Genomic DNA, 18,202 nt, shown 5'->3' with positions numbered 1-18,202 from the left:
TCTGGCCACATAAACCCCATCTATCGGAGTTGTTTGCGAATCGAGGAGCAGGTTTCTCTTAGGTTGTCCGTCCAGTCTTGCCGTCACCACCATCTCGCAGCCTGCCGGGATTGTCACATGATTCTCCAGGGTGAGTCTGCTGGCCATGGGTTGGTCTTCGACGTCCCTCAGGAACACTTCATCCTGACCAAAACGCAGGATACGGCGCCTGACGTCCACCGTTGCATCCAAGATCCGCATGGCGTCGAGTCCGAGGATGACGTCTTCAGTGATGTTGGCGACGAACACCCACATCTCCAGTCTCCTCTTTCCCAATGTCAGATCCAGGAAAACCTCCTTTTGGATGGGCAGGTTCTCGCCTGAGGCAGTACGTAGCTCATACCGGTGCAGCGGCGTCCTCCCAGGTAGGCCAAGCACGACTTCCGGTCTGGCGATAGTGAGGGACGCCCCGGTGTCTGCCAGTACTCTGCATGGGCGGCCTCTTATCCATCCATCAGCAATCAGCCCATCGTCGCATCTTCTGTTAACCATCTTCAAGATCAGCCGAGGGGATGGTGATGACGGCGCCGACGTGCCCCTCATCGCATCGGCCCCTTTTAGTTTTCCTGTTTGTGACCAGATCGGTCACAGTCCCTCCTCAGGTGCCCAGGCTCGCCGCAGGACCAGCAGGTAGGCAATCCTCGTCTTCGTCGCTCGGGTGATTTCGGTTGACGCTCCTCGACGTCGGCCGCCGCGACGCTCCTAATCTGGTGCGATGCCGAGACGTTCGCAGTCAACTTGGCTGCCTCCATCCTGAGGGCCGCCGCCAGAGCTGCGTTGATGGTGCGATGCTCTGCTAAGAGTAGCTGTTGTCTTATTTCCGGGTCTCGAACTCCGCTGCCGAAGGTGTAGGCCGCCTCTCCAGCGATGAAATCATTAGGTAGGCCCCTGAGGGCCTTATGGGCCAGTTGTTCCACCGCCATCGCGAATTCTTGTAGGGACTCGCCTGACTGTTGGACCCTCGTTTTTAGTTGGGTCCTAAATGCTGCAGCAAGTTGATGGTCACCATAACGTCCCTCCAGGGCCGCCATTATCTCAGCGGCTGTCCCATCTTCTGGAATGCTGTGAAGAATCTCCGACGCCTGTCCTTGAAGCGCGGTCAGCAGCTGAGTAGTCTTCTCCGCTGGGGTCCACCCATTATGTGCTGCGGTGGCCTCGAACTGGCGACGGAATATCGCCCAAGACGTCGTACCGTCGAACTTCGGCGTCTTGACGTTGTGATGTCTGGCTGAAGGCGATGATTCCGCAGGGCCACTATATGGAGTCCTCAACTCTGTGGCCGCTTCTTGCATGGCACGTCGAACCTCCTCGGCAACTATCTGTTTTTGTTCTGTAGCCTGGCGATCCACCAACGCGAGAATGTGCTTGTTTTCCTCGGCGTGTTTGTCCATCACCTCACTCGTCTGCTCTTGACGACGCTCGAGATCGAGGATTTTGCCGTCGAAATGGTCTACATCCTGTCTCAACTCGGCTACTGTCTCGTTTATAGTTGTAAAATTCTGGTTTAGTTTATCCAAATCGGCCTTAAGTTCGTCTTTCACGATGGCGACAATTCCATCTACGTGGGCCGAAACACTTTCAATTTGCGTAGTGACGTCATCTTTCACTCCGCTTATGTCACTTTTCATCTCTGTTTTCACTTCACTTATGTCACTTTTCATCTCCGTTTTCACATCACTTATGTCGTTCTTAACCTCACTGATGTGCCTGTTCATGTTATCTTTTACTTCACTGATATTGTTCTTCATTTCTGCTTTCATTTCTGCGATGGCTTGCAGGATCTGCTGTAGGTTCTCCATTGTCGATAATGTCCCGATTCTGACACCAGTGTGAATTTTATTAGTAACAACAATGTAATTTATTCGTCACAACAATAATTCCTTTCTACAATTCACCTTAAACGCTCTCGTCAACAATTGGATCTTCACTCAACACAGTATTCGTTATAGCACTCCACCGACGACAATGACAATTTACTTGGACTATTACGCACAACAATGAACTGTTAATCTTAACTAATATTTACAAAGCACTATTTACAAATCAGAACTACCAGTTCTCAGTTCACAGTTCTTCTATCTCAGTCACTCGAGTTCACGGTATCTCGAACCACAGACCTTCAGAGACAGTTCACTGTACTCGAACTCGGGTCCCTCCAACTGCGGTCCACTGCACTCGAACTCAGGTCCCTCCAACTGCGGTCCACTGCACTCGAACTCAGGCCTTCGGATGCTGACGCAGATGCGGACGCACACTCGAGTCGAACTCCGGTTGGCTTGACTGGCTTGCTTGCTCTGGCTTACTCACTGACTGAATAACTGAAAACTCTGAAAACTGCCGTCGTTCCTTCGCGACCGTAATTTATAACCACAGCGACGTAACCTCGAAGGTTCCACCCGTCTCTAGATATGGCATTCCAGAGAAATCCAGGGCCCTCTCCTCTCTACCAGCACCAGATGCGCGCGCAAACTCGTCGCGTTGACGTAATACAACCTCTCTCTTCTCTCCACAGCGCGACGTCACTCAATGTTCCGTGGAGCCTGTGCGATCTGCTTTCTTGCGGGACGCTGGTCGTAAGTTCGAATCTCACGTCGCTGTCACAATATTTTCAATTAATCAGAATATTAATTTCAATAGAAAAATGAACAGGTAAACCATTCACACACATTATAATACTAACAATACCCCTCTGTACATGATCAGTGCATACTATAAAATAATAGAAGACAATGATCATGTGTATTTGGCAGAAAGAATCCACAAGCAATATTAATACTGCAGACATCACTGGATACTATTTCACACTTAGAGTTACTCTTCACAGTGCACTAAATCTGCAAGCAATAAGTGACATCATGATCCCTGTAGAGAACTCATAAGAACATAATCCTATGAAATGTCAACAATCGACACAACAATTGTGCATTTAACAAAATTGGGCTCAACTGCAGTATTTGTCCTGCTATGCTCTAACATCTGAAGGAGTGCCAACATACTTCTAGCGCTTTTTGCGCCTTAACTCATCTGCTCCACTGTAACGAAAGTTGTTACTTATGCCAATCTTCCTCTCGATAAAAACCCAGTTCAGATCGCAGAGTAGAAGACACGCAAAGAGTATAAAAGATTGCTGTCTTATTACAAAGATTGTGTTTGTAGTAGGGACAGTTCAGCTATGGAACCGCCAACATAGGAACCAATTAAGGCCTAGTTCAAGCCCCGAAAATATATAATTCATCACTACAGGTATAAAAAAATTACAGAAAAGCCCAAAAATATGTACATGCAATGCTCGACTGCAGCGAAATTACAGTCTGTAGTTTGGACTCAGTGACAGCATTATTTCCTGAGTTTGTACACCAAAAATGTATAGGCCTAATTCTTTCTTAGAGACATAAAAAATTGCAGGAAAAATCTAAACTTGCATACATAATGAACCTCCTCCGTTAAATATCAGAGTGTAGTTTGAACCTAGTGAGCGTGTTATCTTCTTAGTTCGAGCCCCTTAAAATTAAAATTCACTAAGTTTCATTCACTGCAGTAGGCCTACATGTAACATTGTTTATTGTTCATGTTAAACTTGCATATTTTCAAAAGTATATTATAACTTTACTTCACTGGAAATTAAGGAGCACCAGCACTTTATCCATCAGTACTTTCATGATTAAAATTTGTTGGTGAACAAGTGAAACAAAGGGATGAAATTAACATAAAATAAGTTTCATTCACTGTAGTACATGTAACATTGTTTATTATTCATGTTAAACTTGGACATTTTCAAAAGTATATATTATAACTAGAGAGTGGAATTTTTGGCCCTAAAAAGTGTCATTTTAGGCGCCTAAAACAGGCTCTTGAAGTTCTTTATTTAGGCTCTATAAACTAAAAAATAGGCTTTCTTTTATTAAAGCATGTCACTAATATAAGAGTGTTTTTCATTCACATTTCCATAGTTTGCTTTACAGTAGATGATCGGCACCTATTGTGGCTATTGTGTTGCTCACTGCTGTAGTTACAAATGGTGAGAAAAAATGAAGGAGTTATCTGTCTTGGAATGTAAGAGAATGCTTATTCGAGTACAACCCAGCGAGTTTGTGTTAAATTGCTAACAGAGGAAGACATAATAATAATAATAATAATAATAATAATAATAATAATAATAATAATAATAATAATAATGATGATGATGATGATGATGATGATGATGATGATGATAATTTGTCCCGCAGGAGTTCTTTTACATGCCAGTAAATCTAATGACATGAGCCTGTCGCATTTAAGCACACTCGGCCGGAATTAGGATTGAACCCGCAACCTCGAGAACAGAAGGCCAGCGCTATATCGACTATGCTACCCAGTCCAACTGAAAGTTGGAATTTTAGGATTGAAAGATTGTAAGAATGAGAAGGGGTGGCCCAGCGGTACTTCTCTATTGTGTTGTTCACTGCTAGGAAAGAGTTGTTGTTATCCGTCTTGGAATGTAAACGGTACAGAATGTTAAGAAAAACAGTAAATAGTTACGAAAAATGATGTAAACATTTTTAAAAACTTAAAAATAGGCACTAACGTTGAAATAGGCATTTTTAGGCACTATAAAACCCCTTTATTTATACTATATTTCCATGAAAAATGTAAATATTAAATCTCAAGCCTGTATGTATCAAGGAAAAAAAATAGGTTTTTGCCTAAATTCCGCTCTCTAATTATAGCTTTACTTCACTGGAAATTAAGCAGTACCAGCACCTTATCCATCAGTATTTTCATGATTTGTTGGTGAATCAGTGAAACAAAGGGATTAAATTAACATAAAATAAGTGTTCGCATAGGCTTCCGCGGCTGGAGTACATGGTGTGTGGTTAAGCTTCAGGGCTTCTACCGTGTTGCCTTGGTGTTATTGGCTGACGTTTCGACCGCTGTGTTATGGCCATCTTCAGAGCAGTTGTTGGATAAGGAAAAAGTCTGCTAGCTCTTATATATATATAGTAGTCTCGATGGGGGGAGTAATTGCTGTGATAGGTCGTAGGTTCTCCTTCTGGCATCTGATTGATCCTACGTGGTGCAATTCTGTTGGAGTCTGTGTGAAGGGGAGTATTTAATATGAATACTCCCCTTCACACAGACTCCAACAGAATTGCACCACGTAGGACCAAGCAGATGCCAGAAGAAGAACCTACAATCTATACTTAGGAACGAGAAACCAGGTCTCCACATGTACGCGGCGCCCCCCCCCCCCTTCATCCGGACATCGGGCACAGTATCAAGGTCACTCTTTCGGACCTTATGAGGGCCAGTATTTAATATGAATACTCCCCTTCATACAGACCTCAACCGGATTGGACCACGTAGGACCAATCAGATGCCAGAAGGAGAACCTACGACCTATCACAGCAATTACTCCCCCCATCGAGACTACTATATATATAAGAGCTGGCAGATCTTTTTCCTTATCCAACAACTGCTTTGAAGATGGCCACAACAAAGCGGTCGAAACGTCAGCCAATAACACCAAGACAACGTGGTAGAAGCCCTGAAGCTTATCCACACACCATAACATAAAATAAGTTTAATTCGCTGCAATACATGTAACATTTTTTATTATTCATGTTGAACTTGCATATTTTCGACAGTATATTATATCTTTACTTCACCGGAAATTAAACAGTACCAGTACACCATATTAAGCCTAAAATTATCTTTTTTAAATCTGACATATTATCTTGTGTGGTGTAGCTTTAGGTGTAACACAACCTCCATAATATAGAATATTAATGATGACACGACTTAACTGTAACTGTGTTGTATAAAATATTATTACAGATACACAAATATTTTAACACATTATAGTGTAGTCACAATTTATGTAAAAATCCCATTTTATTTTAATTAGACAGTGATGTTACAAGTTGAAATATATCTGCATTTAAATCAAAATTATATTAATGTCGGATTTCAATGACAGAAAGTAACTAATTACTTGAAATATGCAGTGTGTTTATTTTCTAACTATAAGAAATTAGCTGGAGGGAATATACTGTATATTTCGCAGTTGTCAATAAGCACTGGTAGTGAATGGACGCAAGTGAGCACGGCTCTGACGTTGCAAGTAGAGAGGCATTGACCTCAGGAAATGTTACGGAAGAAGATTCTATCCAAGAAAGTGAAAATGCATAGGAGTGTTCAACAGGAAATATTAGCAGGGGCGAAAGAATTAGTAGATTGGAATATAGGAGATCTAAATAATGAAGAAAGAGCAAATAATAATGAATGAAGTGACTACAGACAAGAGATTGAAAAGGTGAAGTTAAACATAGAGGGTCACAGTGAGAAGACTGAATTGCTGAGACAAGAAATAGAACAAATGAAGAGGAAAATCAAGCAGTACGAAATAAATCAAAGAAGAAGGAAATTGTTATTCTTCAGAGTAGAGAAAAAGGGACGTGAATTCGCAATAGAAACCGGGGAAGTAGTATGCAGAGAATGCTACGAGATCTTCAAACTGGAGGTAAGAGCGGAAAACATCGAGGAGACTTATAGAATCGGATTGGGATGTAAAAGGCCTATTGTGATAAGATTCTCAAATATAGTAACCAAAGAAAAAATATTAAGGAACTTACACAGAGTGCGAGGAACGGGAATGAGAGTTGAAAAAGACCTGAGCTACGAGATCAGATGTAAAAGAAAGCTACTACTCCCTTTCATGAAGGCGGCAAGAGCGAATGGACACTTTGCAAAATTATATGAAGATAAATTAAAAATCAATGGGAAATTCTATGATGTAGAATTCTGTAAGGCAAATGAAGATCATCCAATATTTGGATTAAGTACGAAGAAACGAGAACTTCAATATACTAAAGAGCAGAGGAGATCTGAAGACATGAGGGCACAAGGTACGAACGGGCAAACTGATGGAAGTACAATCGTGAGGAAGGGGAATGGTCAAGAGAAAAAGAAAATGAAGCAACCACAGTTATCGCATGAACTGGAAAAAAGAGAAATTAGGTATTATTAATGCAGTGAATGATATAAACCGAATGACATTATGAAAATAGCAAAATAACATCATAACATGTTAGGACCACTACAAACTGAAGTTATCAATACTGCCTTTAAATATATGTGATTTAATACGTTGAATTAAATTTTTTATTTAAATAAAAAAGAACATACAGACTTGAACAAAATAAACACCATAACTACTTCAAAATCTTCTTTATTCGGAGTGAGGTGGAAGTAGGTTTCCTCAGGTCCCTAATACTGAATTGATTGCGACATGGAATGGCTTCTACTTCATTAATTTCTATATTATCCTGAGTCACCATTGGTATATCTTCAATTACCTGACCAGTGGGATCTGAATCGTCACCTGAGACAAATGCTTGGGATTCAGAAGCTACAGACTTGCACAGATTTACAGATGAAAAGGGGGTGTTACATTAGAATTTTGAATTGATTGGATCTGAGAAGGAAATTGTGCTTTTCCAATTTTTGCAGATGGGTGCTCCACAGATGCGAGTAGTGATGACTGGCCAGTACAATCTGAGTCACATACAGATGGTAGTCCTCAAGTTGTATTGTGCCAATAATCTCTTTCATTTTAATATTAGTTGTTGTTATTAAGTTCGGTTGATATGGACCTCCATCTGTACCTGATGTGTATTTTTTATCTTCAGCAAATCTCCTTTTACAGGTCTTTTTTGTGGTTTAATACCTTCCAATCTCTTACTACAGTTCCACTAATTTCATTGAAATTTTCTGCTAGCTCTTGCCAGACTTTTTCTTTGTCTTTTAATGATACACTATCAGTTTTTTTACATTCTAATATATCTTTCTTTGTATTAACTAAAGAGAGCAGGAAGTCAATTTCTACTGGACTAAAATTCTTACTTCTTTTTCCTGAATTCTCCATGTCTAAACACAGGACTTTACAGTGTACATTAATCAGCTGATGATAATCTGATCAGAATTCATAATGGACGATGAAGCAATCATATAATGCAATCAACATTTATTGAAATAAAAATAACATAAGAGGATGACACCTATTATGAATATTCAAGCCCTGGGTTTAGATCACTGGAAAACTGGACAGAGCAAATGTTGGCACCCTAACCTCTTTCTTTAACTTTATCCCTTCTATTACCAAGCAAAAAAAGTGAAACAATAATTGTGCCAATTCACCAAACAAAATGCTGTTTTCATTATTTTCAAATATTCATTTTTATTGAGCATATATTTAACAATTATTTCAACATCCTACCTTAAAATATTTTCTCTTGCTCCCTTGCTCTGGATATTTGCCCATTCTAGCCAATTATAAACTAGGGCCTGTGCATATTACATAGCTAGATTAGGTCACATACTACAACGTTAAAAATAAAGACTATTTCCCTTAGAATTATCAAGATCCTGGGTACATCAGGTAGGCCTAATTTAGTGGGTTACCGAACACGTTAAAAAGCTGGAAGGTGTCTTCTTGAAATTAATGGAGATCATGATTTTCGGAGCAAAAGGAATAATCTAAAGGAAATTAATTTTTATATTAAAATGGATCCACATATGCCATAAAGCACATTAACACAAGACACAAGTTATTGTATGATCTTGCCTATCAGAGAAAAGTGGAATCGAGAATGCTTTCCAATAAATTCAAGAAAACAGCTGATTAAATGATACACAAGACTTCACATGGGTATAAATGATTTATTTATTTGTGAAACTAGTAGATGCATTTCTTCTTTATTCGCGTTGATTTGATTAAAGCATTAATTCTCTGTAAACAGCTGACATGATGAAAGTACATATATGACGCGCCATCAGTAATCTTGGCTCTGATTAGCTAGTCACTGTTGTTCAGTGTAGCCAACACATGAGAAGCCATGAGCATCTAGTGCCAACATTAGTTTAAACTAAACAACTGCCAGAAATTTATAAAGAAAATGGAAGTATGTTTAAACTGAATAGTAAAGTTGAACAGGTTTAATTTATCCCAAGTTTAACTTACTTTGGAGAAAACGGCCCTAAACGATACAATGTAACTGCCGCCATTTGTTATGTTGCGCCTAAGCTATTGTGAAATGTACCTGCTAAAACGGTTTAAGTACATGTTACTGTTAGTGCACTAGCTTTATCTATGGTGTGGTAGCTACTTTACTTGTCTGTGTCTTGCGCATGCGCAGTGTCACATCATTGGACTTCAAAAAATTTCTTGCGGGACACTAAGTGCAGTTTCTCCCAAAATTGTTCTGTTACAAAGTAATTATGTTATAATACTGATCACACATAGTAAAATGAGAGACAAAAAAAAAAGTGAATACTTGGTTACTTTTTAGCATAAACATTTCACTGAACACAATTAACCAGTTCTTTAGACGTATATCTGACTCTTCACTTTTTAAAACATGTATCATGCAATACTTTCCACAAGTATATACAAAATAAAATTACTTCGTAAAAAAAACCATAACTTAAAAATCTTCAGTAATTGCTTTACTCATAACAATCATATTAAAATCAATTTATTTCTTACCTCATTATCAAGTACAGTTGCAATCACTTCAACAAGCATCGTGCCAAAGTTGTAAGTAGGAGATTCTGGACTACAAGCTTCCACAAGCAGACATGGTTGAATATAATGCACCATTTTCTTTATCAGATTCAAACTTGCTTTCCTGAAACAGATAAAATAGAAAACTTGGCTCAACTGCAATATTTGTCCTGCTATGCTCTAACATCTGAAGGAGTGCCAACATACTTCTTGCGCTTTTTGCGCCTTAACTCATCTGCCTCCATTGTAACTAAAGTTGTTACTTATGCCAATCTTCCTGTCGATAAAAACCCAGTGCTGGTCGAGCAGAGAGTACAAGATGCGCAAAGAGTATAAAAGAGTGCTGTCTTATCACAAAGATTGTCTTTGTAGTAGGGACGGTTCATCTATGAAACTGCCAACACAGGAACCAATTAAGGCTGAGTTCGAGCCCCGAAAATATATAATTCATCCTTATAGGTATAAAAAATTACAGAAAAGGTCCAAAAACATGTACACACAAAGCTCGACTTCCGCAAAATTACAGTCTGTAGTTTGGACTCAGTGACAGCATTATTTCCCGAGTTCGAGCACCGAAAATGTATAATTCTTTCTTAGAGGCATAAAAAATTCCAGGAAAAATATAAAAACTTGTATAGACATTGCACATCTTCCGTCAAATTACAGTCGACCATCATGAACTACTGAAGTCCAACTGAGGGTCATTGGCAAAAGTGCTCTCCTTTCTGCAGCTGACCACCACAGCTGAGGGTCAATAAAAGTACTTCTGCACCTTTTATCCTGTCTTTCGACAATGTTTCTGTCCTCTGCCACATTAAAACTTAAGACAAACTTTCTAGGCATATCCACAATTTCATCCCAATGGTCCCATCTCCCTTGACACGTGAACTATTGGTAAACTATAACATGGGAAATGGCTTGTGTTACAACTGAGTTTCAATCCTGCTCTACACGCACTCACACCATTGTTTCACTAGCATCTTAAAACACTATATCAGTATGCATACCTGATTGACGCCAACATGGTAGATTGGAAAGTGTTGCAAAACACAGGTAACAAGTGACGCAGGTACACAGGTGCCATTTCTGGGTCTCCTTTGGGTTCTCCATTATCATCTGGTTCCACAGCATCAGTCTTTTTCTCTTTCTCAGCTGGTATCATCCATTCTCCTAACATACAAACATAAGTAATCAATTTAATTAAGCTTACACATTTATTGTCATTTTTTATAAAATGCAGGCTATTTAATTTAAAACATATAAATTGTAAATACCACACATATATGCAAGGCTCTATTTTTGTACAATATAAAATTGAAATTTACAACAGAACTGGCCATATAAATATTAGGGTGTTAATTTTTTTACAATTGAACAAAACTTTTTGTGTACTGACAATATCATAACCAATCTTTCACCAGTCGCAGATACATTTATCTGAAGTGCTACATTTCACAGACACTAAATCAAGTTGTACAAGCAGAAAATTTCAGCTAATGCCTCTGAATTTAACCACGTACATATACTATTTCAGAAAGGTCTTAATTTTATTATAAATTTATTTGTTTGAGGCTATGAAATCTTTAATTTTAAACTAGGAATAGCTACCCTATTATTTTTGTTGAAATTATATTTAACCTACGTGCAAAATAACTAACACAATCACAGACGATACACATCAAATCGTAGAATACTGTTGTCTCACTTTAATATGAGAGAGAGAGAGAGAGAGAGAGAGAGAGACTGAACACAAGTATCCGGCATTAAGTAAAAGTATGACATATCGTAGCAGGTCCACACACTTCACAATTTCTTGTAACAGGAATACCAACATTTTATTAGGTTGATGCATAACTTCATAGTGTTTTTGTTCATCACAACACTATGTTATTAGGAGATTAGGTTTGTTCGTACATCAGTTTCAAACAATGCGCATATCGACTTTTCTGCTCATAAATTTCAAGTGTGCATACTCATGACAGTTGCAAATTTTCAGAAACTGTTGTATGAACAAACCTATTGTTTATTGTTTGGCATTTGTTATTTGGAGTGTTATGCTTGTAAATATGCTTTGAATTTTGCGGATTTGAAGAAACTTTATGCTATGATTGTGGGCTAAAATGAAGTAATGGTGTCAAGTGGGGAAAAAAGCAAACAGTTCCGACATATTCTTCTGAGTTTAACAGAAAAGCAAAGGCAGCAGAGGCAGCTCACAACATTTTTTTGCGTACACAGAGAATGTCATCGGAGGAAACACTGTAAGAAAATGATTCTGTCGTTTCAACACACAACACCTCTTACATAAGTTAGTGTCCATCCACAGAAGATGATGTTATGTGTCTGGTGGAATAAAGAAGGTGTTGTGTACCATAAATAGCTTCCTGGGAATGTAACGATAACTGCTGACATTTATTCCCAACAACTCAGATGCCTTGTGGCCGCAATTGAAGAAAAATCCCCAGAAGACTTCATCAAGTGCTGCTACAACATGATGATGCACGCCTGCACTCTGTTAACATGTTGAAAGTGGCAATCCAGGGTCTTGGTTGGGAGGTGATTCCACATCTTTGATATTTTCCCTATCTTCCGCCTACACATTTCCACTTTCACCATTCTATATCCAACAACCTTCAAGGGAACTCCTTCGATAATTAAGATCCTTTACAAACTTGGCTTAATGACTTCTTTAACTTCAAACCAGCAGCTTTTTTCAGATCCTGAATCGAAAAATTACTCTTGGGAGCATTGGCGGAGGATCATAGATAATGTAGGAGAATATAGTACTGATTAATTTCTGTCTTCTATTCATCTCAAAAACTTTTGCAACAGTGAAAAAACTGTAGAACATTTGCATTAACACAATATTTGCACTTCCTATTAAGCAAGAAAAATCAAGGTCAGTTTTGACAGTTATGCTGGATGGGTCTAAATCCACACAAAAATCTAATATACTATGTGACACAGAAGTCAGTTAACAAATGGTGAACATTACTAATTGTAAAACTGAAATAATAATTATTGTACAAAGTAGCATAATGACGTGTTCCCTCCAAGATGTCTGTAATCTGAGCAACCTTTTTCATTTGTACTGTTAGGTTGACAGCAAATACCTTACTATATATAATACCGGACAGCTGTATACTAACAGCATTGACACGAGTGCGAAATATCGCAGACCTGACATCTAGTGGAGCGGGATGGAATTACATCCACATATACAAATATTAATATAGCAAGATTCGGACTATTGTTTAAAACGTGTTACTAATGTGTTGAACAGTAGGCTATTTAATGTAAAATTATTATTTTATATCAAGGCTGCATATTATGAGAAATATTGCATACTTCGTATTATTTTCCGTAATTAATTGTTGCGTATTTTTTCTTTGCTTTAGTGAGACAAAATTAATTTTGACATTAAGAATGACTTTACAATAACACTTTATCTCACGTTACAGAGTAACATAGCATGAATTTATAATTCAAAATTACAATTTATTCAATTATTAAATTGTATCCACATATTATATCAGACCTAAATTAAAAACGAAGAGAAAACAGAAACATTATAAAACACACAAAAACTTGAATAATTTCGAGGGAAAAATTGTTCCGGGACCGGGTATCGAACCCGGGACCTTTGGTTAAACGTACCAACGCTCTCCCACTGAGCTACCCGGGAACTCTACCCGACACCGATCCAATTTTTCCCTCTATATCCACAGACCTCAAAGTGGGCTGACAACTGTCAAGCAACCAACATTTGAGTGCACACTAACTCTGTGTGACTTTAAATTGTGGTTTTCTGTTACGTACAGTGACGTGTATTATGCAAATTAAGCTTTCAGGAATAACTCCCTGTAAAGTTAATTTGAATAATTTCGAGGGAAAAATTGTTCCGGAGCCGGGTATCGAACCCGGGACCTTTGGTTAAACGTACCAACGCTCTCCCACTGAGCTACCTGGGAACTCTACCCGACACCGATCCAATTTTTCCCTCTATATCCACAGACCTCAAAGTGGGCTGACAACTATCAAGCAACCAACATTTGAGTGCACACTAACTCTGTGTGACTTTAAATTGTGGTTTTCTGTTACGTACAGTGACGTGTATTATGCAAATTAAGCTTTCAGGAATAACTCCCTGTAAAGTTAATTTGAATAATTTCGAGGGAAAAATTGTTCCGGGGCCGGGTATCGAACCCGGGACCTTGGGTTAAACGTACCAACCCGGCCCCGGAACAATTTTTCCCTCGAAATTATTCAAATTAACTTTACAGGGAGTTATTCCTGAAAGCTTAATTTGCATAATACACGTCACTTACGTAACAGAAAACCACAATTTAAAGTCACACAGAGTTAGTGTGCACTCAAATGTTGGTTGCTTGACGGTTGTCAGCCCACTTTGAGGTCTGTGGATATAGAGGGAAAAATTGGATCGGTGTCGGGTAGAGTTCCCGGGTAGCTCGGTGGGAGAGCGTTGGTACGTTTAACCAAAGGTCCCGGGTTCGATACCCGGCCCCGGAACAATTTTTCCCTCGAAATTATTCAAATTAACTTTACAGGGAGTTATTCCTGAAAGCTTAATTTGCACACAAAAACTTATTTATTTCAAGTGTACGTATACATATATGTTTATATAATAATGTAAATTTATTAGTAACAACAATGTAATTTATTTGTCACAACAGTAATTCCTTTCTACAATTCACCTTAAACGCTCTCGTCAACAATTGGATCCTCCTCAACACAGTATTCGTTATAGCACTCCACCGACGACAATGATAATTTACTTGGACTATTACGCACAACAATGAACTGTTAATCTTAACTAATATTTACAAAGCACTATTTACAAATCAGAACTATCAGTTCTCAGTTCACAGTTCTTCTATCTCAGTCACTCGAGTTCACAGTATCTCGAACCACAGACCTTCAGAGACAGTTCATCGTACTCGAACTCGGGTCCCTCCAACTGCGGTCCACTGCACTCGAACTCAGGTCCCTCCAACTGCGGTCCACTGCACTCGAACTCAGGCCTTCGGATGCTGACGCAGATGCGGACGCACACTCGAGTCGAACTCCGGTTCACAAGACTGGCTTGCTTGCTCTGGCTTTCTCACTGACTGGCTGACTAATCAACTGAAAACTGGAAACTGCCGTCGTTCCTTCGCGACCGTAATTTATAATCACAGCGACGTAACCTCGAAGGTTCCACCCGTCTCTAGAGATGGCATTCCAGAGAAATCCAGGGCCCTCTCCTCTCTACCAGCACCAGATGCGCGCGCAAACTCGTCGCGTGACGTAATACACCCTCTCTCTTCTCTCCACCGCGCGACGTCACTCAATGTTCCGTGGAGCCTGTGCGATCTGCTTTCTTGCGGGACGCTGGTCGTGAGTTCGAATCTCACGTCGCTGTCACAATAATATGTATTAAATAATGTTTATTCTTTTATGTATTTCTGTAACTATGTTTCTCCCTTTCTCCCTATTTAGTTATTTATTTTATTTTATTTTTTTCTTCCTTCTATCCTCTCAAATATGGTAATTTTATATAATGTCAGCTCTACTCTTTTGGGTGTGCAAATATTTACGTACATGTATATATGATGAAATTAAATTAATACATTAAATATTTTCAAAATTCACTGTAAACTGTATATCATTTTATCGAAGCGAAACCTATAGTTATATAAACAAGCTGGCAAGCTTATGAACACTTTAATCATTTACCGGTAGTACAAATTTACATATGCATTACTTTTTTTGTCTTTTTACGGCCATCAAGTCTTCCGCAAACATCATTTGTATTTTTTACAAAACAGTTTATCATAACATTGAAAAACCTATTTACATACATTTTAAAACATTCATTACAAATTTTCAGTTCAACTGGCTTACCAACTAAACATACCATTTTCTCTTTCACTGTGTGATGCGAGGTATTAAAAAATTCGATAAAGTATTGATTAAATATGCAACATATTTTTTTCTGTTAAGATCTTAGCATCCTTATTTGGGTATAGCATTTCAGCATTGTCGTATCTTTTCATGGAAATATGTATGTCCTCTAAACTGAATGCTTCCTCATTCGACACAAGTTGTTTCTTACAGTCGTCATGTATCAGTGTACTACACACCCATCCTGCTACATAACAACGGTGGCTGTTGTCCTGCGCAAGATCCAAGTTTTGAACATGTACACTGTCTTTCACTCCTGAAAGATTGAATTGATTATGATTATTAGTATCTATCAACTGTATATTACGTGTAGATTTCTTAAAGTCTTCTTTTTTCAATAAGTAAGTATAGAGATCGAACTCACAGTTGCCATCTTCAGAAGGAGAGAGAAGTTGGTTGCAAATTGTCGCTCTGACAGTGTATCTAAATTTGGAACAGTCTGGGGTAACATTATTCCCACCCTTTGACCTTAGAATAGAAAAAAGGTTTTCAACACAATCTTGAGTGAGACGTCGCATAAGGAGAAACTGAAAATTATAATTTTCCTTTAAATCACTCCATAATTGTCTTAGTCCGCTGATATTCAAGAGCCAGCCTTTTATGCAGGGGGTGGAACACTTCTGGTTTTGTTTAAGAATGTTAGATCCTTCAAATATTTTGTCATTTTTTCTAAAAATTCCCACTGGGAAGAATTTTCTTTGATTGCCTTACGAAACATTTTCGGACTATTCAACTGGTTAGAATTAAATATATCGAAAAGGCTGTCAAACTTCTCTATAAATATGGCTGTGGGTAGTGCTGCAGAGGACACAGAGTTTAAGGATATGTGTGTCATGATCCCTCGGCTTACAGAATGGCTCATAACTTGCATTGCCAGACAAACACGCATTGGTGAAAATGGTAGTAAAGTTATGTGCTTTTGTTTCAATTTTGGTGCTAACCTTGGATTCATATCTTTTTGTCAATTATATAAAACTGTTTAACATACTCCCATGAAATACTCTCTCCATTATACTGGATACCATGCCTTTTGAAATTATTGCGAACAGATTTTATGAGATGTGATGCATCAAAAAAAGTCATACACTCGTTCACCATCTAATTCAATGTAGGGTTTCTCAGTGGATATATTGAGTAGTCGCAGCTTTAAATTATATGGTCCTTGATCACAGACCAAAACCTTAGGAATGAAACCATTTGCCCTAATTTTCCTTGAAGTATAAATCATGATATCTTTAAGTGTTTCGCCATCCATGCCATCTTTTGTGAGAAAATAACCCTCAACCTGCTTGAAGTTTTTCTTAATACCTCATATCATTATCGTCAATGCTTGGTTTGCAAGATTTTTGGTTCCATCCTCATTTATTTATACACGGTTTGTCAATTATTCCTTCAACACTGCCTAAGTCTGGAAACAATCCAAACAAATCAGCTTGAACATCATAATGTACATACATTTTCAACGACATCTCATCAAATGTTATGGAAACCACACGGTCCACTAATGGCAATAGATTCGATTTCGGTTTCATAATTTTCAGGATTTAGTCATTTATTCCTGGTTTGACCGAAAGGTTTTGTAACCATCTATGCAGGGACCTTATAGCTGGTAAACACAAGTTTTTCTTCTGGGTTCCAAATAACTGCAGCATACTCTAATTTAGATCGAACAATGGAATTATACAAAATTATTATAGTTTTGACTTTAAATTTATAAGAATTTCTCATAACAAAACCTAAACTTTTATAGGACAAATTTATAATATTACTAATATGACTATGAAATGTAAAATTACTCCTAAATAATATACCTAAGTCTTTATGTTCATTTTCTGCTAGTAAAACTTTTGCCTCTATTTTATATGTAAATTTAATTGTATTTTTCAATCTAGAAAAGGTCATATGTATACCGGTACACTTATTAATATTAAATGACAATATGTCAACATGGTGGACAATATAGATCAGTGCATAGAAAACTCTCTGAACTTACTACTTAATTTGATGGAGAAAAGCGATAATTTAAGGAATTATTTAAGGATAGATATTCTGACATCTGTAAGTGAAATTAGGAAATCATTTTCTAAGGTAAAGAATGAACTGCAAGAAAAAGAGAAATGAATAAGTGAATTGATAGTATCAGTGAAAGAAGTTGAAGACGGGTGCAAGGCAGTAGCTGATGCAGCAAAAGAGAATCCTCGCCTTTAAAGACATTCTGTGTCACCTGTTGGTGGAATGCGAAGTTAGGCTTTGGCCACAGTGCAAGCGGCTGGTGGCGCGGCGCGTTGAGTGGCGGCGTGGATGAATCACAAACGCGTGTTAGCAAATGCAGCTGGCCATAGTGTGAGCGGAGCGGCATTTTGGATGGGAAGTTGGTTCAAGGACAACGCTACACGCCGCTGGCCGCCCGCTCTTGTTTGAGATTTTAGCGGCGCCGCTCACAATTGCAAGTATGAATTGTCAAGAAATGAGAAAGAAGTTATCATTTAAGAAGTGAAAACCCGAATATTCCTATGGAATAATTGGGAGAAGAACTTCAAAAACCTCTCCATGACGAGGAATATGTAGGAAGACATTTTACTGAACGCGAATAATATTTTTATAACATGTCGTGTGATGATGATGATTATTATTATTTTCGTAGAATATTGTCGGGATAAA

General features: G+C 38.4%; 1 protein-coding gene across 19 annotated transcripts in view; it reads right to left on the bottom strand.

Annotated features, from left to right (window-relative positions):
• Ufd4 (ubiquitin fusion-degradation 4-like) overlaps window positions 1–18,202 on the bottom strand; it is a 465,356-nt gene that overhangs the window by 282,218 nt on the left and 164,936 nt on the right. For all 19 annotated transcript variants that reach the window (XM_069848281.1, XM_069848285.1, XM_069848292.1 and 16 more), the window contains 2 exons: window positions 10,588–10,750; window positions 9,563–9,704 (listed from right to left, as the gene is read on the bottom strand). In XM_069848281.1, the coding sequence (XP_069704382.1) occupies window positions 9,563–9,704; window positions 10,588–10,750 (305 nt within the window). The remainder of the gene's footprint in view (window positions 1–9,562; window positions 9,705–10,587; window positions 10,751–18,202) is intronic.

This window comes from Periplaneta americana, chromosome 15 (genome assembly GCF_040183065.1).
Source record: "Periplaneta americana isolate PAMFEO1 chromosome 15, P.americana_PAMFEO1_priV1, whole genome shotgun sequence".
Classification (NCBI taxonomy): domain Eukaryota; kingdom Metazoa; phylum Arthropoda; class Insecta; order Blattodea; family Blattidae; genus Periplaneta; species Periplaneta americana.
Note: the sequence above shows the minus strand (reverse complement) of the source record. Positions and strands in the feature narration are given on the sequence as shown.